Raw genomic sequence first — 27,254 nt, 5'->3', positions numbered from 1 at the left:
TTTTTAGTTTTAAATAGGAATTATTTAGGTAATAATTGTAAGGTTTATTTAGATTTATTTTAATTATATTTAAGTTAGGGGGTGTTAGGGTTAGACTTAGGGTTACGTTAGGGTTAAGCTTAGGGTCAAGGTTACGTTAGAGTTAGGTTTAGGGGTTAATATATTTATTTAGTGTTAGTGATGTTGGAGGCCAGATGTTTAGGAGTTAATAACTTTAGTATAGTGGCGGCGACATTGGGGGTGTAAGATTAGGGGTTAATAACTGTAATGTAGGTGGCGGCGATGTTAAGGGCGGCAGATTAGGGGTTAATATTTTTATTTATGTGGCGGCGATGTTAAGGACGGCAGATTAGGGGTTAATAACATTATGTAGGTGGTGGCGTTGTCGGGGGTAGCAGATTAGGAGTTAATAACTGTACTGTAAGTGGCGGCAATGGTAGGGGCAGCAGATTAGGGGTTAATAACATTATGTAGGTGGCGGCGATGTCAGGGGCGGCAGATTAGGGGTTAATAACTGTAATGTAAGTGGCGGTGATGGTAGGGGCTGCAGATTAGGGGTTAATAACATGTAGGTGGCAGCGATGTCGGGGGCAGCAGATTAGGGGTGTTTAGACGTGTTTTTCATGTTAGGGTGTTAGGTTTAAACATAACTTTTTTCTTTCCCCTTAGACATCAATGAGGCTGCGTTACAGAGCTTTTGTTTCCACGATCGCAGGTGTTAGGCTTCTTTTTTGCCGGCTCTCCCCATTGATGTCTATGGGGAAATCATGCACGAGCACCTCAAAGCAGCGCTTGTATTTCGGTGCAGTATGGAGCTCAACGCCACCATATCGCCCGCACAAGCGTACTTTTTCAAAACCTGTAATAGCAGCTCTATATGGTGGTAAAATAATGCCGCTTTGTGGTGGTCGTTAATTTCCCTATAGCGCTGAAAACTCGTAATCTATCTGAAAGTATATTAACCCCTTATCTGCTATTAACCCACATTTACCTCTTTAGAAACACTGAGGACAAAGCCATGAACACACCTACCTTATACTATATTACTCCTACGTTATACTATATTACTTTACAAAATAGATATTTGCACAAAAAATATGGTATAATTATTTGGGTTACCCATAATACCACTGCAAACATGTTCATTGTTTTATGATATTTTTGCAGGGTACAATATAGTTTCTAATTTCATGACTTTGGATGGAGAAAGACCGGAAAGACGGAAAGTCTTGAGATATGATGGGTTATAAAAATAAAAAATAATAAAAGGGCATGGATCAAAATTGTAGGTTTCTAGTAATTATGCAACTGTAGTTGATGTTAGGAAAACAATTCTAATTACTAAAAAGCTTAGCTTCTGTTTAGTTAGTTAATCTTGGGTGTCTATAATGTATATTTTTATTCTGCCCAAATAATAAAACAAATATGATAATTAGTCTAAAGGCTTTTTTGACTCACAAACGAAATGCAGTCTCACAGAATACTCCCACCAACATCTGTTGTCATCCTGACTGTCTTTTTGGCAGTGATTGAGCTAGGTATCTAGCAGGATCTCATTTACACAAGTTAAATTAAAGGGACATGAATACCAAAATGTTTCTTTCATGATTTAGATACAAAATGCAATTTTAAACAACTTTATAATTAACTTCTATTATCTTATTTGCTTCATTCTCTATGTATCTTTTGTTGACGAAGCAGCAGCAATGCACTACTGGACGCTAGTTTGACTGCATTGGGTTAGCAAATAACATAAAGCATATATGTACAGCCACCAATCAGCAGCTCCGAGCCTACCTAGGTATCCTTGTCAACAAAGTATTCTAAGAGAACAAAAAAAATTAGATAACAGAAGTCAATTGAAAAGTTGTTTAAAATCACAAGTTCAATTTGAATCATGAAAGAAAAAAATGGGGTTCATGTCCTTTAAAGATCACAGTCACACACAATGAATCTTAAAATGCCATTGGCCTGATGGTAGATTTAATTCTGCATACTCTTCAAGAACGGCAAATTTATTTTAAGAGAAATAAAACAATGGAAAATTTTATTAAAAATGTACATTCCAAGTGAAAACAATGTTTTTACAAAACTGCCCCATAATGATCACACACTAAGGGTAAAAATAGAATGCTTAGATAAGGAACAAAATTGCTGCTGTGAGATACAGAACTGGTTTCCAAGCAACTAATGATCCAGTGCTATTTTCACCTGTAAGTAAAAAAAAATCTGTCAGCACTATGGATTTCACTGTATAAGTCTAACATATACATCTAGTATTAAAGAAGGGCATTTAGTCTGCATCTCCTTTACCTCTGGGGTCCTGGTACAGAATATCTCCTTCATACTGTGCGCTAGAGATCGCCTGGCGTTGTTGGTAGCTCAGCTGCTCATACTGTTCCGTGGTCACAGCTGTGGCCTGATCACTTGTGAACAAGGAAAGCTGAGCCGGACTGAACACAACCTAACAAGAAAAATATCCTGTCACTGTGAGAGAACATATTTACTGGATATTGTTTACTGATCAAGTGCAACAGAGAGGAAATGATACACCAGGTCTAGATGTTATATATAACAAGGGAGAAATCCCACTACTTGTAAATATTATGCATACCTATACATTTACCTATATTAACGTCAATTCTTGTGACTTTTGTTTTGTTCTGAAACATGAGAGTTTGCATAGAGGATACTCTTCCTTTCACTTGGTGCCATTGTATGTGTATTGTAATATGAGTAAAGGAGTTAACAATTGTAAATAATATGATATAAAAATAATTTAGTGAAAGGCATTTGATGACAGTTTTGTTAACAATTATCCAAGCAACATAAATACATATACAAACTGTCAGATAGACAGAAAAAGATAAATATACAGCGAGGAACCCATAGAAAGAAAAACAGGAAGAGAGAAGATAGACAGGTAAAGACTGATCGATGGATAAATATGTAGACAGATACAGGGAAATAGCAACTGGCGAATACACCTACAGATAGAAAAAAATTACTTTATGTAGAAATAGGGATTGACAGGAAGACAGAAAAGACACAAACAGAGGAAATGTATAGGGCGAGATTACATATGCGGCGCAGGTTTCAGAGCAACTGCTGAAACCCGCATCGCCCATAAATTCACCTTGCAGAAAGGGTGAATCACATATACGGTGGTGGAAGTTCATATACTGTGTAAATCGGTTAAACTGGCGATGTTCAGAATTGTGCGGAAATAGACATTTCTAGAGTCGCCAGTGACTTACGGCAGTTTATAAACTGCCGGCGCCTAAGTAAAAAACAAAAAATATTACATCGCCTGTAAAAGTCTAACCCGCCTACCAAAAATAATCCTGACAAGTCAAAACCCCTATATCCGCCATCCCCCCACATCACAACTAATAATGAAAGTGATTAACCCCTAAACCGCCATTCCACCACAAAGCAATATACCTAATACATGTATTAACCCCTAATACTCCATCCCCCCACATCGCAAACTACCTAATAAATGTATTAACCCCTAATCCGCAATCCCTCCAAATCGCAAAGTATCTAATTACACCATTAACCCCTAATTCACCATCCCCCACAATGCAACTAATAATTAAAGCGATTAACCCCTAAACCACCATCCCCCATCGCAAACTACCTAATAAATGTAATAACCCATAATCCGCCATCCCCCCACATCGCAAATAATCTAATTACACTATTAACCCTTAATCCGCCAACCCCCACAATGCAATCTACCTAGTAACAATATTAACCTTTAAACCGCCAACCCCCTACAACTCAATATACCTAATTAACCTATTAACTCCTAAACCACCATCCCCCCACATCGCAAAGGCATAATCTAATCACTAAGCTCCTTAACCTAACACCCCCTAAGTTAACCCCAATTATATAAAATAAAAAAAGATTACCTTACTAATAAATTAATTAAAATTTACCAAAATATTAAATTCCTAACTTAAAATTAAAATAAAAAATCCTAACCTTACATGAAAAAACCCTAAGATTAAATTAAAAAAACCTAATATTACAAAAGTTAAAACCAATCCAAAATAATTTTTAAACCTAACTTAGTACCCCTATAAAAAAAGCCACACCAAAATAAAAATACACCCTAATCTAAGAATAAACTACCAATAACCCTTAAAGGGGCATTTTATAGAGCTTTGCTCTAAAGCAAACAGCTCTTTTACCTAAATAAAGTACAAATTACCTTCTAAAAGTAAACACCCCACCCAACCCCCCCAAAATAAAAAAAACCTAACTCAAAAAAAACCTAAGCTACCCATTGTCCCTAAAGGGGCATTTGTATGGGCATTGCCCATACAAATATTTGGGGTACTTGGGGTACTGTGCATTCCTATTGGCTGAAATGATCAGCCAATCGGATGAGAGCTACTGAAATCCTATTGGCTGATTTGAACACGCTGGAAGTTTCCGCGGCCGCCGTTAATGCTCCGCAGCCGCCTCCGCTCCACGTCGCCTTTGCTCCGGATGAAGATAGAAGATGTCCCCACGCTGGATGAAGATGGAGCCGCCTGGAAGAAGACCTTCACTGCCGGACTTCAGGAATGGTGAGTACCTATTGTTTTGGGTGTTTTTTTTTTTTTTAGATTAGGGATTTTTTTCTTTTTTAATGGGCACTAAAGAGCTGATTGCCCTTTAAAATGAAATGCCCATACAAATGCCCCCTTAGGGGCAATGGGTAGCTTATGTTTATTTATATTTATGTTTGTTTTTTTTGGGGGGGGCTGGTTGGATGGGGGGGTTACTGTTAGGGGGGTACTTTGTAATTTTTTTTACGTAAAAGAGCTGTTTAACTTTGGGCAATGCCCTACAAAAGGCCCTTTTAAGGGCTATTGGTAGTTTATTGTTAGATTAGGGGGTGTTTTTATTTTGCGGTGGCTATTATATTATTTTTTGTAATCTTAGATTTTGTTTATTGTTCGTAATTTTAGATTTTTTTTGTAAAGTTATTTTGTTTTATTTTTTGTAGTGTTAGGATTTTTTCATTTTGTAATTTAGTTTTTTTTTTTTTAGCTTATTTTATTTTTGTAAAATAGTAATGTTAGGTTTTTTATAGTTTAAAGGGCCACTGTAAGTAAATATTTTCTATGCCTGTTACTAACTAACTACCCCAAATACACTTTTTATCAATAGCATTTCATTAACATATCTCTACCTTATATCAGAAATCTTGTCTGCAAATTTAATTGTTTTCCAAATATAATATAATATTTTTTGTTGTAGGTGTGTGCACTCTCACTATCTGTCATCAACCGCCAGGGTGCTCTATGGGTATTTCAATAGTATTCAAATAGGATAAGCACTCACTGGACTTCAGCCGTCTGTGTAATAAACAATTTTATTGGTGACGTTTCGGGACAAAAAAACAGTCCCTTCCTCTGACAAACAACAATACAAAGTAGCAAACTTATAAAGGTGAATAAAACCCTCCCCTGTGTTCAAAAACCAATCAATGTGATCTGCGTGTAAAGACTGGAGAGACAAGTCTCCTGATAGGTTAGAGACCAAAGGTCAAACAAGTTGATAGGATAAAAAACTGTCAATCAAAGTGCATATTCATCTAAATGATTAAAAGTGAACAAAAGTGTGTAAGTGTGTTAAAAAACAAAGTCCTGGGTCACCAACTAATAAATAGGCATATAAAGACTACCAAGGGTGTCAATCATAATGTTGAGTGAGGCCCGTGTGGCATTGATTTACATCATACAAATAACCAATGGCATTAGTCCACACAAAAGGATCAAGCCGATCAACCAATCACACAAATTGTCAGACAAATAGTAGGATGAGTCACAACTCGTCCGGTTCCACCTCCAAAATTATCCGTGTCTCCCAGATCTTTTGACAGAGTCAATCTGGGAGACACGGATAATTTTGGAGGTGGAACCGGACGAGTTGTGACTCATCCTACTATTTGTCTGACAATTTGTGTGATTGGTTGATCGGGCTTGATCCTTTTGTGTGGACTAATGCCATTGGTTATTTGTATGATGTAAATCAATGCCACACGGGCCTCACTCAACATTATGATTGACACCCTTGGTAGTCTTTATATGCCTATTTATTAGTTGCTGACCCAGGACTTTGTTTTTTAACACACTTACACACTTTTGTTCACTTTTAATCATTAAGATGAATATGCACTTTGATTGACAGTTTTTTATCCTATCAACTTGTTTGACCTTTGGTCTCTAACCTATCAGGAGACTTGTCTCTCCAGTCTTTACACACAGATCACATTGATTGGTTTTTGAACACAGGGGAGGGTTTTATTCACCTTTATAAGTTTGCTATATATATATATATATATATATATATATATATATATATATATATATATATATATATATATATATATATATATATATATATATATATATATAAAGAGAGAGAGAGGGAGAGAGAGATATAGATGATATATAATATAATATATATATATATATATATATATATATATATATAAAATATATATATATATATAATATATAAAGATAGATGACAGATAGATGATAGATATAGATAGATATAAATATAGAGGATAGATAGATAGATAGATAGATAGATAGATAGAACCCTTTGAATAATTTTATTGTGATATTTGCTGCAAACTAACAAAAAGTGTATGCTCCCCTGATCTGAGAATGCATTTTATGCATTATTAATTTATATCACTATTTTTACTTTCAATAAAACAATTAATTATTATAGCAGCAAACTGAATACTTACAGCAAACTTTGGAGCAGGAATGAGGGAGATGGCATCAGGGGTTAAACCTTGAATCTGGTCTCTTATCAGAGAAGACAAGACAATATCTGGAAGTCCAGCTGATTCACCCCAAAAACATAAAAATGTATATAGTAAATATGAATATAGATCGAAAGCCTTGCCTTGTATTAATTTGCAGTATATACAGTAGATGGTTTGTACACTGTGTAGACATGATAACGTTATCTTTTTACTCTTATATTTTCATCCAGCTTTGTAGAACCTCCTGTAGAAGGCATCTGCAGTGAAGGAAGCAATAGCTGCAATCGCTAACATTTATACTATTACACTTCAAAGACCATTAAACACAGCAGAATTGCATAATCAACTGATGCATAATAAAGAGACAATGGAAAAACACTTCATATATATCTTCAAATTAGTAGTAGAATTTTTTTCTGACACATTTCAAAGTTTGTTCCTTTTTCCTTCCCCCTGCATCATGTGAAAGCTATCAGCCAATCACAAAATACATTTATGTATATACTGTGAGCTCTTCTGGAAGCTGGAGCCTTAGAAAGTGAGCATATAAAAGACTGTGCACATTTTGATAATAGAAGGGGATTGGAAAGTTGTTAACAATTTCATGCTTTAGCTGCATCATGAAAGACATTTTTTTTTACTTTGGTTTTCTTTTCACTCACTGTTTTAATTAAATTAGTGAGGACAGAAAAAAATGTTTTGTTTCATTCAGTATTCGTTATAAGGAACATATTTAGGCCATCATAGGAGCGACTGGACAGCAGCTGAAAGGGACAGTCAACTCAAATTGTTGTATTGTTTAAAAAGATAGATAATCCCTTTATTACCCATTCCCCAGTTTTGCAAAACCAACACAGTTATATTAATATACTTTTTACCTCTGTGATTATCTTGTATCTAAGCCTCTTCTGACAGCCCCCTGATCACATGACTTATTTATTTATTATCTATTGACTTACATTTTAGCTGTGCTGTGCAGAACCCACGGGTGTGAGCACAATGTTATCTATATGGCCCACATGAACTAACAGTCTCCTGTTGTGAAAAGCAAATAAAAAAGCATGTGATTAAGAGGCTGTCTATAGTGGCTTAGAAAGTATATTAATCTAACAATGTTGGTTGTGCAAAGCTTGGGAATGGGTAGTAAAGGCGTTATCTATCTTTTTTAACAATAACAATTTTAGTGTTCACTGTGCCTTTAAACTTTAAAGAGACTTGTTATTGTTTAAAAAGATAGATAATCTCTTTATTACCCATTCCCCAGTTTTGCATAACCAACACAGTTATATTAATATACTTTTTATCTCTGTGATTACCGTGTATCTAAGCCTCTACAGGCTGTATTTAGGCCAATCATAACTCCATGGGAGTGAGCACAATGTTATCTATATGGCAAACATGAGCTAGCACTATCTAGTTATAAAAAACTGTCAAGATGCACTGAAATAAGAGGCAGCCTTCAACTACTTAGAAATTAGCATATGAGCCTACCTAGGTTTAGCTTTCAACAAATAATTCCAAGTGAACAAAACAAATTTGATTATAAAAGTAATTGGAAAGTTGTTTAAAATTGCATGCCCTATCTAAATCCTGAAAGTTTAATTTTGAGTAGACTGTCCCTTTAATAACGTTAAAAAGTAGTAGCAAGTGCTAGTGGCACAAGACAACAGCAGAACAAAAAAAGATTGTTTTTTTATGTTTTTTTTATTGGGGTTAAGATTACCCAAGGGCAAACGTGAAACTTACATGCCTTTTAGCTAAATCTGGAATCAACCATCTGACAATGACATTGCTAAATAATTATTTTATAGTGTACATTTTGAAACTTGAAGTCTTTTTTGTATAAATTGTATCAGTTTGAACTTTTTAAATCTTTTCTGCCTCAAGAGTATTAGTTTTAACTGCATAAATCAATTAATTAAAATGTTATTGTCACATGCACTCGTTCATTTGGGGCTGCTCCCTTATCGTTTTAAGAAGAATACAACAAATATGGAAAGATTAATAGTTTTTTTTTTTACATTCATGTGAAAATGAATGCCATGTCTGTTTAGATATTATCCCATGGCTTGACATATCTGTTTAAAATTTAAGAGCCAGCCATACTTTTAGGAGCCAGACAGTGGTATTTGTATATAGATATATGGGAAAAGTTAGAAACAAGGGGTAAAATTCTAGGAGCGAGTGCCTTCCTGTTGCCTGGGTTTGTCGAGCCATGTATTATCCCATCATCAATATCTAGTAATACCATAAGGAACATCAGTAGGTGTGATGGCCATCATAATACCATATACAAGAGACACGTTAAAATGTACATATAGACAGCAGACAAGATCCAGAAGGCCCATCTAGTCAGACAAGCCAGAATCAGGAACAAGGAGAACAGCAGAGTCAGGAACAAGCCAGGGATCAGTAACCAGGAGGGGCGTCAAACAGACAGGTAATACACAGGAACTGGAACTCACAAACAGGTCTGAGACAATGCAAGGGCAAAGCATACTGAACAGAGGCCCTTTAAATAATAAGTGATGACATCACAATTCTGAGACTGCAACCTGTCTCACATGTATGATGTACACCAGTCTGGCCATAAAATGGCATGCAGGAAATGAGCAGCATCACACACTATGCACCAGAGTCAGCAAGAGAGGTGAGTAAAATGGCTGCCAGCAGCACATGGCAAACGACCCCTCCCCCACGGGAGGACAAAAGGCTTATTGGGGAAATGGGCATGGAAGGCATGGAGAAGGGCGGGAGCATGAACATCAGAGGAGGGAACCCAATAACGCTCCTCCGGACCGTAGCCCCTCCAGTGAACCAAATATTGTACGTGGCCCCTGGATATACGAGAGCCAATAATGCTGCTGACCTCATATTCTTCATGGTTGTCAACAAAGATAGGATGAGGACGAGGCAACACAGTGGTAAACCGATTACAAACCAATGGTTTCAAGAGGGAGACATGAAAAACATTGGAGATGCGCATTGCAGGAGGAAGGTCAAGAGCGTAGGCCACAGGATTGACCCGTTGGAGTATTCAAAAAGGACCAACATAACAGGGAACCAGTTTATTGGAAGGCACACAAAGGTTCAAGTTGCGGGAGGACAGCCAAACCCTCTCACCAACCTGGTAGGAAGGCACGAGCAGATGCCTATGATCAGCGTGGAACTTTTGGCATTGCATAGAACGATGATGGCAATCCTGAATCTGCACCCACGTGGAACGGAGTTGCCGGAGATGAAAGCTGGAAAATACCCTGAGACATGAATGAATCAGGCAACAAGGATGGTTGAAACCCATATTTCCCCATGAACGGAGGAAGCATAAATAGCACTATTACGAGCAAACTCTGCCCAAGGTAACAGTTTAGACAAATTATTGTGGTGATCTGAGACATAGCAACGGAGGAACTGTTCCAGAGTATGATTAGACCGTTCCGCAGCCCCATTGGATTGAGGGTGATATGCCGAGGAAAAGGAAAGCTGGATCCCCATTTGAGCACAAAAGGAACGCCAAAATCTGGAGACAAACTGGCTACCCCGGTCCGACGCTATCTCCTTGGATAACCCATGTAAACGGAAGACCTCTCGGGCAAAAATTGAAGCAAGCTCCTGAGCGTAGGCAGCTTCTTCAAGGGAATGCAATGTGACATTTTAGAAAAAAGGTCAACCACCATAAGGATAACAGTATTGCCATTGGAAACAAGGAGCTCAATAATGAAGTCAATGGAAAGATGTGTCCAGTTACGCTCAACATTAGCAAAAGGTTGAAGAAGACTCACAGGAAGACGTCGAGGAGTCTTATTCTGTGCACAAACTGAGCAGGAGGCAACATACGCAGCAACATCAGAACGAAGACCTGGCCACCAGAATTGTCGAGTGACAGACTAAATCATTTGGTTCTTGTCTGGGTGACTTGCGGCTTTAGGATAGTGGTAAGTGTGCAAAAGTTTAGTTCGAAGCTTCTCAGGAACAAAACACTTACCACTAGGTTTCTCAGGAGGTGCATTGGATTGTGCAGCCAGGATCTCCTCCCCCAAGGGAGAAGTCAAATTAGTACATATGGTAGCCAAAATATGGTCAGGAGGTATAACTGGAGTAAGTACAGACTCCTCCTTGGACAGAGGCGAAAATTGTCGAAAGAGGGCATCAGCCCTAACATTCTTACTACCAGGCAGGTAAGAGACCACATAATTACACCGAGACAAAAATAGCGCCCATCTGGCCTGTCGGGGCGACAAACGTTTTGCTTCAGATTGATAAGTTAAATTCTTGTGGTCAGTAAGAATGAGCATTGGTATGCTAGTACCCTCGAGAAGATGCCTCCATTCCTTGAGTGCCAAAATTATGGCCAGTAATTCCCTGTCGCCAATTTCATAATTGCACTCCGCTGGAGACAATTTCTTAGAGAAGAAACCGCACGGATGCAAGGAACCGTCAGACGTAGGATGTTGAGACCAGAGGGCACCTACTCCAGTCTCAGATGCATCAACCTCAAGAACAAAAGGCAGGACAGGGTTAGGATGAGCCAGAACTGGAGCGGCAGCAAAGGCAGTCTTAAGACTATCAAAGGCCTTAATGGCAGTAGGTGACCAATGAAGTGGATCATTCTCTTTATGGGTCATGTCTGTGATAGGTTTGACCAAGGAAGAAAAGTTTTTAATAAACTTTCTATAGTAATTGGAGAACCCCAAAAAACATTGAATAGACCGAAGACCAACTGGGCGAGGCTACTGCAGAACTGCAGACAACTTGTCAAGATCCATGGAGAACTCTGCAACGGAGATAACATAACCTAGTGAGGTTACTTAAGTCTGAAGAACTCACATTTTTTGAGTTTACAAAACAAGCCGTTCTCATGTAGTCTCTGAAGAACCCGTGTAACATCAGAACGATGAGCCTCAACTGTGGGTGAGTGTATGAGGATGTCGTCTAAATACACCACAACACACTGTTGCAACATATCTCATATCTGAGGGGGTTAGGAGCACACGGGAGCTCCACCTTTTTAAACTTAAAACTTTAGACTTGTTGACCGCACTGGCGGTATTTATCTTTAAATAGTACGGCTTATATTTTATAACCGTCAATTAGAATTGCTAACATCTACAAATATATTCAGTGATATGTACAATAGCACTACCTTATATAAGTACTTAAGTAGCGTACGCTGTAATCTCTTTACTATATCAGAGTGATTATACATGCTGCAACTTCGTGCAAAGCTATTACAGCTGGTAACTCTGACGCCACTGTGAAATTTGTTATACCAGCGGTCAGAGAGGAGAGGAGATTAGTGGCTATTTCGGAATGTTATTCCTGGGGGACCAACTTGATACTTACTGACAGTTATATTTCTGAAATTAGTCAATACAGATAGTGCGCTACCATATGATTAAAAGCCATTTATGTACATAAGGAATGAAAACTATTTAGAGTTTCACTAGATTAAGGGAACGGACAACATGTCTCGTGATCTTCAAATATCCAATTACTAGTTACTATCCTAATACTATGGCGTACTTGATATTCAAATTATAACATAAAGGTGGTTATTTATAATAACTGTTAATGAAGTGATACAGTGTGTGTAATTAAGTATTTATTATCTAACTTCATAGACATAAACCAGTGTTATATAACACTACAATGAATTAGATTAACACACAATTCTATATCAATCCTTTTATTAAATACCCCAATTTATCAGCACTATTATAATCGTTTGTTAATGAGCACAGGAAGACTATATATTTATATATATATATTTCCCAGTCTATACTATAAGGTGCCAAAGAACATAATCAATGTATGTAGGTAACCTGTAGATAACACAATGTGTAATAGCTCTATGTTACAAGGAAACTAATGGATAGGAGGGCATGTGGATAAATACAAAATAAAAAACGATATACATTTTAATCCACATTCTCAGGGCTTGAAATAGCATACTGTATAAACATTGTGTAGTACAAGGAAATTAATGGACATGAGGATATGTGGAAACAAAGAACCCTATATAGAACAATCGTTAATTTCATGTGTTGAAGCATTACACTGATGATCTCACACCACATTTGGGTTATTATCATCCAGTACACTATCCTCTATCTGTTCAATCTTAACTGAATAAACATTGATAATTTCATCAGTATATGATATCCACATATATCTTTCCTTGTAGGCTCTTCCCTAGCTTCCTGTAGTTGAGTTATATAATTCTGTAAAGACACTCAGATCATGCCTTCACAGTGAATATATAGTAGATTTATCCCCTAGATGCTAATTCCTACTTGACTTATATTATTCCAAAGGCAATAATTTTTAATAAACAGGAATTTTGTCAATAAAGTCTCTAGTTGTTTTTATGTGTTTTCACACACTGGGTCCCTATGTTTAAAGTGAACCTATTAAAAGTTATATTTTACTTTTTTCAGTTTGTCATTGCTCCCAAGTCCAAGCTTTGAGTGCTATTAGTGCAGCTCTAATCTTGGGGGATCTTCCCTCATTAGTTTTCTGTATATCTCATAGGACATCATTAACAAACTCCTGGAAAACAGCAGGAGCATTACATAGGCCAAAGGGCATAACAAGATATTCATAATGCCCGCTCATGGTGTTAAATGCTGTTTTCCATTTGTGACCCTCCTTAATCCTAATGAGATTGTACACTCCTCTCAAATCAAGTTTAGAAACGACCGTAGCTCCCTTGAGACGGTCAAAGAGTTCCGTAATGAGCAGAATAGGGTAAGACGATTAAGACCCTTATAATCGATGCATGGTCTAAACTCGCTACCCTTTTTCTTCACAAAGAAGAAGACAGCCCCTGCAGGAGAGCAGGATTTGCGGATGATCCCCCGTGACAGAGCATCGGCAACATACTCCTGCATAGCACAATTCTCCACAACAGACAGAGGGTAAACCCGGCCCGAGGAGGAATGGCTCTGGGTTGCAGGTCTATGGCACAATCGGTAGACCGGTGAGGAGGCAACGTACCAGCACGCACCTTGTCAAAAACGTCTAGGAACTCTCGGTACTCCTCTGGCAATTGAGATACAGAAGAAGTGGCAATTGAGATACCAAAGAAATGCACAAGACTTTAACTGGTTTCCGAAGACAAGTGGAAATACATTGCGGAGACCACGACAAAATTTCGGACCTGCGCCAGTCGAGACTGAGATTGTGCTTTTGGATAACCCAGAACAACTGGAAAATGCAGAGAATGTATCACCTGGAACTGGAGGGTTTCAAAATGGAGAGCCCCAACAGCCATGGATAACAGAGCGGTTGCGTGAGTAACAAGTGCGGGCTTAAGTGGCCTGCCATCAATAGCAAGCAGAACGGACCGAGGCAAAACAGGAATGGAGTGCTTTGATACAAAAGCACTGTCAATTAAATAGCCCACAGCACCGGAGTCAACAAGAGCCTGGGTGACTATGGAGTAGTCTACCCAGGAAAGGACAACCATGACCAAAGGTTTCTCCTTTAGCAGTTCCGGGGACGAGGATAAACCACCCAAGGTCTGCCCCCGACAGGACCTTAGGTGTGAGCATTTTTCCGGCCGTGTAGGACAAGACTTCAAAAAGTGGCCCTGTAACCCACTATAGAGGCAGAGCCCCTCCCTCCTCCTAAAGGCCCTCTCCGCTGCGGAGAGACACGTGAATCCCAACTGCATCGGCTCAGCAGTACCTGGTGACCCAGGGCCAGGAGGCATGGGAGGAGAGGGAGGCATGGGTGGGAACGAACACGTAGGAGACAACGGACAAGAGGCTTCCGCAAGCGCTCCTTGAAAGAGGGCCTTTCTCTGAGTCTGATTTCAATTAGGATAAAAAAAGACACCAATGCCTCGAGATCCTCTGGTAAATCTCTGGCAGCAGCTTCGTCTTTAATCGCATCAGAGAGCCCGTGAAAGAAGGCGACAACAAGGGCTTCATTGTTCCAACCTACCTCTGCGGCAAGCATACAGAACTCAATGGCATACTAAGCAACAGATCTTGTAGCTTGCTGAATGGACATGAGTCGTTTAGTAGCAGAGGAGGAGCAAGCTGGAACATTAAATACCCTTTGAAAGGAGGCCACAAATTCAGGGTTATTTGAAATCACAGGTTTATTAGTCTCCCACAAGGGATTAGCCCAGGTAAGAGCTGTGTCAGAGAGTAACGAGATGAGAAATCCCACCTTAGCTCTGTCAGAGGGAAACGCCTGAGGTAACATCTCAAAGTAAATGCCCACCTGGTTCAAAGATCCTCTGCACTGAATAGGATCACCTCCATATCGCTGAGGTAGAGGTGCAGAACCGGACATCCTGGTAGGACTAGGTGCAGCAGCGGAAACAGGAGCAGCCATAACTTGCGGGATACTTTGGTCCAAATGTGCAGTGTGAGTCAGCAGGGTTTGCAGGGCTAGTGCAAATTGATCCAAGCGGTAATCCTGTTCATCCATCCTGGAAATGATGGTAGGTAAAGGTGGATTATTAGCACCATCAGGATTCATGTCCCTTGCGTAATGTCAGGGTGCCAGGAATCAGACTGAGATGAGAAGTGCAAAAATAATCACACCTTTATTAATAGCAAAAAATAATAAAAAGTCCACAAGTCAAATAACTACAAAGCGAGTAGTCAGACGAGCCGGAATCAGGAACAAGGAGAACAACAGAGTTAGGAACAAGCCAGGTATCAGGAACCAGGAGAGACGTTTGACAGCCAGGTAATACACAGGAACTGGAACTCACAAACAGGTCTGAGACAACGCAAGGGCAAAGCATACTGAACAGAGGCCCTTTAAATAATAAGTGATGACATCACAATTCTGAGACCGCAACCTGTCTCACATGGATGATGTACACCAGTCTGGCAATAAAAGGGCGTGCAGGAAATGAGCTTCATCACACACTATGCACCAGATTCAGCAAGAGAGGTGAGTAAAATGGCTGCCAGCAGCACATGACAAACAAAGCAGGGAAAAACCCTGACAAACGCAACAGTTAGCGTGCCATTCGTAACCTAGCCCTAAGTGGGCTAGGAACTTTTTCCCTCTGGACTAGTAACTTTTGTTCTCTAATGTAAATGTATGTCAGTCATTCACTTCCAGAAAATATTTATCCCTTTCCCTTGAAGCTTTTTAACACACACACTCACATACATGTGTGGAAAAACTATAATCTTATACTCCCTGTTCATTCATTACTTACATGGATCAATTTCTTACATAGACAATTCAACATTCCCTGTGCCAATGATTTGACACCTTTAAAAATATATGGGCTCCATTTATCAAGCAGCATATGCTGCTTCGGAGGCCCATCCTGAAACGGAAATTAAGAAGCAGCGGTCATAAAACCGTCGCTCTTTAACCTGTCTGCCACCTTTTAGGTGGCGGATTGAAATCCTCCCGTTCTGATACGATGGGATGATTAACAGCCCCTGCTAGTGGCCAATAGGTCACCAGTGAGCAGGAGGTGGCATTGCACAATTGCACATTTGTTTTTCAACTTGTAATACAACCGGGAAACCTTATGCAAACATCTGAAATAAACCCCTTATTGCTTGAGCGTAACTGTTAACGCATCATTTGTAATCTGGCCCTATATGTGTCAGAATGCCAGGAATCAGACTGAGACGAGAAGTGCAAAAATAATCACACCTTTATTCATAGCAAAAAATAATAAAAAGTCCACAAGTCAAATAACAAGCCAGGAGTCAAAACCAGAGCTGGTAGTCAGATGAGCCAAGTCAGGAGCCAAAGCGAATAGTCAGACGAGCCGGAATCAGGAACAAGGAAAACAGTAGAGTCAGGAAAAAGCCAGGGATCAGGAACCAGGAAGGACGTCAGGCAGCCAGGTAATACACAGGAACTCTCACAAACAGGTCTGAGACGACGCAAAGGCAAAGCATACTGAACAGAGGCCCTTTAAATAATAAGTGATGACATCACAATTCTGAGATTGCATCCTGTCTCACATGGATGATGCACACCAGTTTGGCCATTAAAGGAAGTGTAGGAAATGAGCAGCATCGCCCACAATGCACCATAGTCAGGAAGAGAGGTGAGTAAAATGGCTGCCAGCAGCACATGGCAAACAACAGGGAAAAAACCCTGACAATATTTATATACATTCTGATGAGATCCAGTCCTAGGGTGTCAGATTTAAAGCTAAATAAATTATTGTCACCCTTCCATGATTCCATCTGGTGATCTCTGGTGGCCACTGTCATATTATAAACTTAACACTAAACTGTAACAATTTAGAGAGGAGCAAGAGGAAGTAAACAAGGAAGTCACGGGTAAGAAATGTATAAATAAAATACAAGGACACATAACAAACCTACAGTATGTACAGATATCATCTTATTAGTAAAATCTAGATTTACTTTTTTTTTCGAAATAGTTTAGGCCTTTGAAGTTTATATCTATATGGCCCAGATGTACAGGGTCATCCTAGGGCAAACTCTACAACCCCAGGGAAGTTTGAAAAATGAACGTTGGAAAATATATATATATATTTTTTAAAAGTCTGCTTAGCCTTTAAGTTTGGGATATTTAATGGATGTGTATTAGATGCCTTTCTCTGAGACTTGCAGCATATAGCTTGGGTGTTCCTAGGTTTCTCTTGTTAAAACCCACAATTTACATGTAAAATAAATAGAGGAAGAAGGGAAAGAATGATAGAACTTTGAGTTCAGGACCAATAAGGAACAATGACATGTCAATTACCAGTGGTGTTCTGCTTGGGAGCTGAAATGATTGTGGGTCCCAAGTGGAACTTACCTAATTGTTTAACCTCTTTGCAAAATTAAAAAACATAAGGGTTGGTTACAATCTATTGTTGATAATTATCATTACATTAATGACTGCAGATGAGCCCTTTTCAATACCATTGCAATCACAGTCAGCCATTTTTATTGTTTTTTTTTTATTATCAGTCTGTTGAACAATGGCCCATGCTTAACATATGCCAATCCTGTTTGGCTGACCAGCCATTTTTCACTTACCAAATTCCACAGCTAAAAGGACTTGATAAACCCAGTGCAACAATTTTTAAATTATTTATGAGCACTCCAAAACATTTTTTAATGCAACATTGGGCAGAACGCACAGAAATTACCCACTGGGCAACATTATCAGACACAAATGCTATCTGCCTATTATTCCATTAATACTCAATCTGTGGTTTCGTGTTACTTAGCAGGGGTCTTAAATTGCCATAGTTAGATCTGCAGTTGATTTATTTGCTTGGAGCATAGTTATACTACTTCACCAATAAACAACTTTATAGAAAGTGTATTCTACTTACTAAAGTGTAATGTAGTGCACCACCAGATTATTTCTAATGACAGAAGACATAATAACCTTAGATGGTTGGCTGTGTACAAAGCTACTCAGACAAGCACAACAGGACTTTATTGTGTTTCCTGCTGCTACACAATAATTCTTAACTGTGCAGTTAATGTTAATACTCCATGCTAATGAACAGCACTGTCAAAACAAAGAATGCAAGCTTCTATCTCTAATGCAGAATCTGTTGGCGCTCTACAAATACCTGATAAATCCCACTCTACAAATACCTCAGTAATCCCACCATCCACAGGGGGCAGTACCGCCCACTTTGGGAACCGCTGCTTTAATGTATGTTTTATTAATCCTGATTGTACACATTTGCTTCTGTCTATATATTAATATAAATATAATATTAGCATGAACTAAGAAAGCATCTTCACCTGCAAGAGTTCCAATCTCCGTAAAAATCTCTGGCCCCCATCTGCTAACAGTGCCAAATGCTGAGCCGGATGTTAAGAGCTCGGCCATAGTTTCCAACTGAGCTTCTGAGCATTTTAGTTTCAGGGAACCTGCAAACACGGCTGCCTGGCTGTATGAGAGATAAGAAGAACTATTTAGTTATATCCATTCTACACAAATGATGTCACTTTTAGTTATATAGTATACATACAACCAGAGTCAGGTTTCTCATAAGCCAGTGCCACAGAGGCACCTTTCTGGCAGGTCAAGTCTGCCCTGTACAGTTTAACAAACTGTACTAATAAATGTATAGGTTCTTCTTAAAGGGAAATGAAACCCAACAATATGCTTTCATGATTCAGATAGAGCATACCATTTAAAACAACTTTCCGTTTTACTTCTGTTATCTAATTTACTTAATTCTCTTGGTATCTATTGTTGAAAATCTTACCTAGGCAGGCTCAGGAGCAGCAATGCACTACTGGGAGCTAGCTGCTGATTGGTGTCTGTTCTTATTTGATCACATGATGTGATCAGCTAGCTCCCAGTAGTGCATTGCTTCTACTTCAACAAAAGGTACCAATAGAATGAAACAAATAAGAAAAATAGAAGTAAATCAGAAAGTTTTTTTAAAACTGTATGCTCAAACTTTAATTAGATATATGTTTGTGGTCTGGAAATAGGTATGAATAAACTCACTTCTATATAAAATAAAAGCAAATGCAGATGGTATATACTAATGGTATTGTTATTATCTTGTGTATGTTTACAAAACATTCAAATAATGCAAGGGCTTTATGGGAACCCTGCATATGCACTTCTTCTTTATATGGTATATATATTGAGAGAATAGAAATTCACAACTAGCATGACCTTTTCAGCATCACTCAGCTTGATGAATAACCACACTGATACTGACTTACTCACCTGTGCTCAAGCAGGGATCATTTTTTTACCCCACCATATTTGTGCCAGTGAACACCTTCTAAGTACAAAATTTTCCTGAAGTCTTGCTATAAACTAATATACTAAGTGAGTATGAAAATGTTTGAAATGCGTTATCACCATGTTTGCGGCATCTGTTTTTAATAGTAAAACTCCATCCATCATCTTGGTAGGAGCCAATGTGGATATTTTACTGGAGTAGCCAAGGCTAGCAGCGATCATTATGTCAGCAAACTCACCGTTGTTTGTCAGTTTTTATTGTCATCTTTACGGAAGCCAATTAGGGACAGATATAAGACAAGGTTGGGCTTGTACAGCCTGCAATGTCCACTACCAGTTCTCAAAATGGGAAAACTCTTAATTTTCAGAATTAAATCAAAGTGGGAGCAAAGTAAATAATAAAATATATTGCAATTTTTTTACTACATATAATTACAATTTTTAAGGACTGAAACTACAAAGCCTTGTTTATAATATATAACAAACAAATATGTATTAACATAGAAGCTGATTTTATTCTAATGTTGAATTGGGTATAACTAAATCAATAATATCTACTGTAATGACCATATTAGAAATGTAACCCTTTTAACAAAGAAAGAGGCAATGTGGAATCATTATTATTGCTTATAATGCAATGTTTACTGTTTGTAACCTTGATTCTGGCAGTAATAATCACACAGACCAACCTAAACTCCTGCTTGTTTATGGTCTTTAGCTCCTCTACCCCCAGCCCACAGAGGAGGTTCCCAAGGGCTGTGATATCAGTCAGATCTAGGTCAGATGCTGTTTTCTTGTGCTTTCGAAGAATACTAGTGACTAGCGTCTTCATCTGTGGAGAAAAGCATTGTGGGTAATCTAAGTCAGCAGTAACCACCTTATTATCTTGAAGCACAATTCAATTCTAGGAATGGGCAAATGCTTCACAACATTCCAAAAATTAAACAAATTTTAACTCATTTAATTGTTCATTTCGAATTTTGAATGTTTGTACAGCATTCTAATATTCATTTAATATAATACGGCTAGATTTAGAGTTTTGTCGGTAACGACCCGCGTATCTAACGCTGGCTTTTTTCTGGCCGCACCTTTAAAATAACTCTGGTATTGAGAGTCCACAGAATGGCTGCGTTAGGCTCCAAAAAAGGAGCGTAGAGCATATTTAACGCAACTTCAACTCTTGATACCAGAGTTGCTTACGGACGCGGCCAGCCTCAAAAACGTGCTTGTGCACGATTCCCCCATAGGAAACAATGGGGCTGTTTGAGCTGAAAAAAAACCTAACACCTGCAAAAAAGCCGCGTTCAGCTCCTAACGCAGCCCCATTGTTTCCTATGGGGAAACACTTCCTACGTCTGCACCTAACACTCTAACATGTACCCCGAGTCTAAACACCCCTAACCTTACACTTATTAACCCCTATTCTGCCGCCCCCGCTATCGCTGACCCCTGTATATTATTTTTAACCCCTAATCTGCCGCTCCGTAAACCGCCGCTACTTACATTATCCCTATGTACCCCTAATCTGCTGCCCCTAACACCGCCGACCCCTATATTATATTTATTAACCCCTAATCTGCCCCCCACAACGTCACCTCCACCTGCCTACACTTATTAACCCCTAATCTGCCGACTGGACCGCACCGCTATTATAATAAAGTTATTAACCCCTAATCCGCCTCAATAACCCTATAATAAATAGTATTAACCCCTAATCTGCCCTCCCTAACATCGCCGACACCTAACTTCAAACATTAACCCCTAATCTGCCGACTGGAGCTCACCGCTATTCTAATAAATGTATTAACCCCTAAAGCTAAGTCTAGCCCTAACACTAACACCCCCTTAAATTAAATATAATTTTAATCTAACGAAATTAATTAACTCTTATTAAATCAATTATTCCTATTTAAAGCTAAATACTTACCTGTAAAATAAATCCTAATATAGCTACAATATAAATTATAATTATATTATAGCTATTTTAGGATTAATATTTATTTTACAGGTAACTTTGTATTTATTTTAACCAGGTACAATAGCTATTAAATAGTTAAGAACTATTTAATAGCTAAAATAGTTAAAATAATTACAAATTTACCTGTAAAATAAATCCTAACCTAAGTTACAATTAAACCTAACACTACACTATCAATAAATAAATTAAATAAAATACCTACAATTACCTACAATTAAACCTAACACTACACTATCAATAAATAAATTAAATACAATTCCTACAAATAAATACAATGAAATAAACTAACTAAAGTACAAAAAATAAAAAAGAACTAAGTTACAAAAAATAAAAAAATATTTACAAACATTAGAAATATATTACAACAATTTTAAACTAATTACACCTACTCTAAGCCCCCTAATAAAATAACAAAGCCCCCCAAAATAAAAAAAATGCCCTACCCTATTCTAAATTACTAAAGTTCAAAGCTCTTTTACCTTACCAGCCCTGAACAGGGCCCTTTGCGGGGCATGCAACAAGAAGTTCAGCTCTTTTGCCTGTAAAATAAAACATACAATACCCCCCCAACATTACAACCCACCACCCACATACCCCTAATCTAACCCAAACCCCCCTTAAATAAACCTAACACTAAGCCCCTGAAGATCTTCCTACCTTATCTTCACCATACCAGGTTCACCGATCGATCCAGAAGAGCTCCTCCGATGTCCTGATCCAAGCCCAAGCGTGGGGCTGAAGAGGTCCATGATCCGGCTGAAGTCATCATCCAAGCGGGAGCTGAAGAGGTCCATGATCCGTCTGAAGTCTTCATCCAAGCGGGAGCTGAAGAGGTCCATGATCCGGATGAAGTCTTCTATCAACGGCATCTTCAATCTTCTTTCTTCGGGAGCCATCATCTTCCATCCGACGCGGAACATCCTCTTCTCCCGACGCCTACTTGCCGAATGACGGTTCCTTTAATTGATGTCATCCAAGATGGCGTCCCTCAAATTCCGATTGGCTGATAGGATTCTATCAGCCAATTGGAATTAAGGTAGGAATATTCTGATTGGCTGATGGAATCAGCCAATCAGAATCAAGTTCAATCCGATTGGCTGATTGGCTGATGACATCGGAGGAGCTCTTCTGGATCGATCGGTGAACCTGGTATGGTGAAGATAAGGTAGGAAGATCTTCAGGGGCTTAGTGTTAGGTTTATTTAAGGGGGGTTTGGGTTAGATTAGGGGTATGTGGGTGGTGGGTTGTAATGTTGGGGGAGGGTATTGTATGTTTTTTTTTACAGGCAAAAGAGCTGAACTTCTTGGGGCATGCCCCGCAAAGGGCCCTGTTCAGGGCTGGTAAGGTAAAAGAGCTTTGAACTTTAGTAATTTAGAATAGGGTAGGGCATTTTTTTTATTTTGGGGGGCTTTGTTATTTTATTAGGGGGCTTAGAGTAGGTGTAATTAGTTTAAAATTGTTGTAATATTAATCTGTTTGTAAATATTTTTTTATTTTTTGTAACTTAATTCTTTTTTATTTTTTGTACTTTAGTTAGTTTATTTCATTGTATTTATTTGTAGGAATTGTATTTAATTTATTTATTGATAGTGTAGTGTTAGGTTTAATTGTAACTTAGGTTAGGATTTATTTTACAGGTAAATTTGTAATTATTTTAACTATTTTAGCTATTAAATAGTTCTTAACTATTTAATAGCTATTGTACCTGGTTAAAATAAATACAAAGTTACCTGTAAAATAAATATTAATCCTAAAATAGCTATAATATAATTATAATTTATATTGTAGCTATATTAGGGTTTATTTTACAGGTAAGTATTTAGCTTTAAATAGGAATAATTTATTTAATAAGAGTTAATTAATTTCGTTAGATTAAAATTATATTTAATTTAGGGGGGTGTTAGTGTTAGGGTTAGACTTAGCTTTAGGGGTTAATACATTTATTAGAATAGCGGTGAGCTCCAGTCGGCAGATTAGGGGTTAATAATTGAAGTTAGGTGTCAGCGGTGTTAGGGAGGGCAGATTAGGGGTTAATACTATTTATTATAGGGTTATTGAGGCGGGAGTGAGGCGGATTAGGGGTTAATAACTTTATTATAGTAGCGGTGCGGTCCGCTCGGCAGATTAGGGGTTAATAAGTGTAGGCAGGTGGAGGCGACGTTGAGGGGGGCAGATTAGGGGTTAATAAATATAATATAGGGGTCGGCGGTGTTAGGGGCAGCAGATTAGGGGTACATAAGTATAACGTAGGTGGCGGTCGGCAGATTAGGGGTTAAAAAAATTTAATCGAGTGGCGGCGATGTGGGGGGGCTCGGTTTAGGGGTACATAGGAAGTTTATGGGTGTTAGTGTACTTTAGAGCACAGTAGTTAAGAGCTTTATGAACTTTTTTCTGCGGCTGGAGTTTTGTCGTTAGATTTCTAACGCTCACTTCAGCCACGACTCTAAATACCAGAGTTAGAAAGATCCCATTGAAAAGATAGGATACGCAATTGACGTAAGGGGATCTGCGGTATAGAAAAGTCGCGGCTGAAAAGTGAGCGTTAGACCCTTTTTTGAATGACTCCAAATACCGGCGGTAGCCTAAAACCAGCGTTAGGAGCCTTTAACGCTGGTTTTCACGGCTACCGCCAAACTCCAAATCTAGGCCATAGTATTTCTAATGCTCCCTTTAAATGTTTTATTCAAATTGATATATTTGTATCTATTTTGTATCAATTTACTAATTTCCCTACCACATGAACTATTGAACCTCTGAATAGTATTTGTTAAATCGAATGCTATATTTGAAATTTTGAATGTGGATATTCGATCTAATTATGAACATTCAAAAAGGAAAGTAACATTAGAAAGCCGGAAATAACATTTGGTTACCGAATTTTAATGGATTTTTATTCTTATCAACATTCGATTGTCCAAAACGAATGTCCTCAGTACTATTCGCTCTACCAAACAAATTACACTTTCAGCACATTCGCCCATCCCCATTCATTACCTATTGGACACACCACAGCAAAGAAATACCATATATATTTGCATCAGTAACCCAGAAAATAAGCTAAGTAAATTACACAATTTTACTGGAACAAAGAGATGCTTGTTTAACCAAGAAAACCTGATTTTAGGGTTACGTTCTTCTCAGTGCCTAATCCCACCATGAAAATCTTAAAGAACCATTATACAAAAGACTTGAATTAACAAATGCATATTTAAAAGACAAAGTAATATCACTTACTTTGAAAATCAAATTAACAGTCATTTAATTTTTTTAAGATAAATGTCAAAGTTTCCTTTAAATTCCCTGACTACTGTACCATATGCCAGACATCAGCCAATCACAGGCTCATATAAGTATATTATTATTATTATTATACTTTATTTATTAAGTGGCAACAAATTCTGCAGCGCTGTCCATGGGTAAATAAGATAAAAGTATGACGACGATACAATATTTTTGAGAGACAGGACAACATTTATCAAATAAATGAGGAATTGTGGAATTTACAATCTAGAATATGTGAACTCTTGCACATGCCCAGTGAGAGCTGGCGCCTTAGGGAGTGTGCATATAAAAAGACTGTGCACAATTTAATAATGGAAATAAAATGTTCTTTTTGAATCATGAAGGTTTAATTGAGACTTTGGTGTTCCTTTAAATTAGCTCCATGTCATGTTATATCATTCCAATTACCCCTTAGTTATCTGATTTATCATCTTTATTCACTGCTATAATATGGATTTAACCCTGTGAAGCTATGTTCAAAGGTACTCTAAATATACAACTATAACTAACCTGTTTTAGGCTCCAGCTTTCTATGTTGCCCAGAAAAGACACAATTCCCCAGTCTGAGATCTCCAAGTCTTGCAGTTCCCTGTCACTCATGTAAGAGGACAAATGGCCGATCTGTAGTATCTCTACTATATTCATGTTCTTAACAGGACCAAACAGCTATATGATATAGAATGCAACAGTGTCAGAATGGCTAAATACAGTTTAATGGCTTTTATTTGTTAAAGGAGAATATTTAATATAAATTTCAGACACGTAATTAAAGGATTACTTTCTGTTATAATTTTTAAGCTAAACAACTAACATATTAAAGTTAATAAACATTAATTAAAACCTACTGACCTATATTTTCTCCAAAACGAAGTTTCATAACATTCTAAAAGTTATATCTTTTATTCGCCGATGATGTCACGTTATCCTGCCCATTATTTTCAGCACTGCGTGTTCAAAATACTTAAACCAATAACTTTGTGTTTAAAGCGCCATTTTGAAACCTAGGTATTGTAAACGGATTGGTACAGAGCAAAGGATACCCACTGAGTGGATTTGGAAAACAATTAAATTTGCAGACAAGATTTCTGATATACGGTAGAGATATGTTAATGAAATGCTATTGATAAAAAGCGTATTTGGGGTAGTTAGTTAGTAACAGGCATAGAAAATATTTACTTACAGTGGCCCTTTAAAAGAATTAACAATGTAAGCTAGTTGAGTCGATACAAGACTTCTATATTATTTTATTACAAAGTATTATGAGCTTTCATAAATAATATGGCTATTTAAAAAGACTTTTCAACAGATTAAGGGATATTAAACCCAAAAGTTTTCTTTGATAATTTCTAATAGAACATGCAATTTTAAACAACTTTCTAATTTACTTCTATTATCAATTTCTCTTGTTAAGTGTATCCAGTCCACGGATCATCCATTACTTATGGGATATTCTCCTTCCCAACAGGAAGTTGCAAGAGGATCACCCAAGCAGAGCTGCTATATAGCTCCTCCCCTCACATGTCATATCCAGTCATTCTCTTGCAACCCTCAACATAGATGGAGGTCGTGAGAGGACTGTGGTGTTTTATACTTAGTTTATTTCTTCAATCAAAAGTTTGTTATTTTTAAATGGCACCGGAGTGTGCTGTTTATCTCAGGCAGTATTTGGAAGAAGAATCTGCCTGCGTTTTTCTATGATCTTAGCAGAAGTAACTAAGATCCATTTGCTGTTCTCACACATTCTGAGGAGTGAGGTACTTCAGAGGGGGAATGGCGTGCAGGTTTTCCTGCAAATAAGGTATGTGCAGTAAAATATTTTTCTAAGGAATGGAATTGACTAAGAAAATACTGCTGATACCGAAGTAATGTAAGTAAAGCCTTAAATGCAGTGATAGAGACTGGTATCAGGCTTATTAATAGAGATGCATACTCTTATAAAAATGTGTTTTAAAACGTTTGCTGGCATGTTTAATCGTTTTTTAACGTACATTGGTGATAAAACTGTAATGTTAGTATAGCCTTAAATGCAGTAAAAGCGACTGGTATCAGGCTTATTAATAGAGATACATACTCTTATAAAAATGTGTTTTAAAACCTTTGCTGGCATGTTTAATCGTTTTTTGACATATGTTTGGTGATAAAACTTATTGGGGCCTAATTTTTCCACATGGCTGGCTTAAATTCTGTAGAAACAGTTAACTGAGGCTTCCCACTGTTGTAATATGAGTGGGAGGGGCCTAATTTAGCGCTTTTTTGCGCAGTTAAAATTACAAAATGAATCATCCAGATTCCCTTAGCAGTCCCATGAATACTACAGGACATCTCTAAAGGGCTAAAAAGACTTCCAAAATCGTTTATAGGGAAGGTAATCCACAGCTCAGCTGTGGCAGTTTTGTTGTGTCTGTTTAAAAACGTCTATGTCGTTTTTTTGTTCTGTTTTTTGCATTAAGGGGTTAATCATCCATTTGCAAGTGGGTGCAATGCTCTGTTACCTTATTACATATACTGTAAAAATTTAGTTTGATTTAC

At 37.9% G+C, this 27,254-nt stretch overlaps 1 protein-coding gene across 1 annotated transcript in view; it reads right to left on the bottom strand.

The window, feature by feature from the left end:
• Window positions 1-2,067: 2,067 nt before the first annotated feature.
• The window catches only part of STRC (stereocilin), a 149,643-nt gene continuing 124,456 nt past the window's right edge, over window positions 2,068-27,254 (bottom strand). The window contains exons 23-28 of the mRNA XM_053719370.1: window positions 25,236-25,391; window positions 20,155-20,297; window positions 18,502-18,650; window positions 6,764-6,861; window positions 2,314-2,464; window positions 2,068-2,211 (exon numbers count right to left, since the gene is read on the bottom strand). Of these exons, the coding sequence (XP_053575345.1) occupies window positions 2,135-2,211; window positions 2,314-2,464; window positions 6,764-6,861; window positions 18,502-18,650; window positions 20,155-20,297; window positions 25,236-25,391 (774 nt within the window). The 3' untranslated portion in view covers window positions 2,068-2,134. The remainder of the gene's footprint in view (window positions 2,212-2,313; window positions 2,465-6,763; window positions 6,862-18,501; window positions 18,651-20,154; window positions 20,298-25,235; window positions 25,392-27,254) is intronic.

This window comes from Bombina bombina, chromosome 6 (genome assembly GCF_027579735.1).
Source record: "Bombina bombina isolate aBomBom1 chromosome 6, aBomBom1.pri, whole genome shotgun sequence".
In the NCBI taxonomy this organism is placed as follows: domain Eukaryota; kingdom Metazoa; phylum Chordata; class Amphibia; order Anura; family Bombinatoridae; genus Bombina; species Bombina bombina.
The sequence above is the reverse complement of the archived record's forward strand: the minus strand, read 5'-3'. Positions and strand labels throughout refer to the sequence as shown.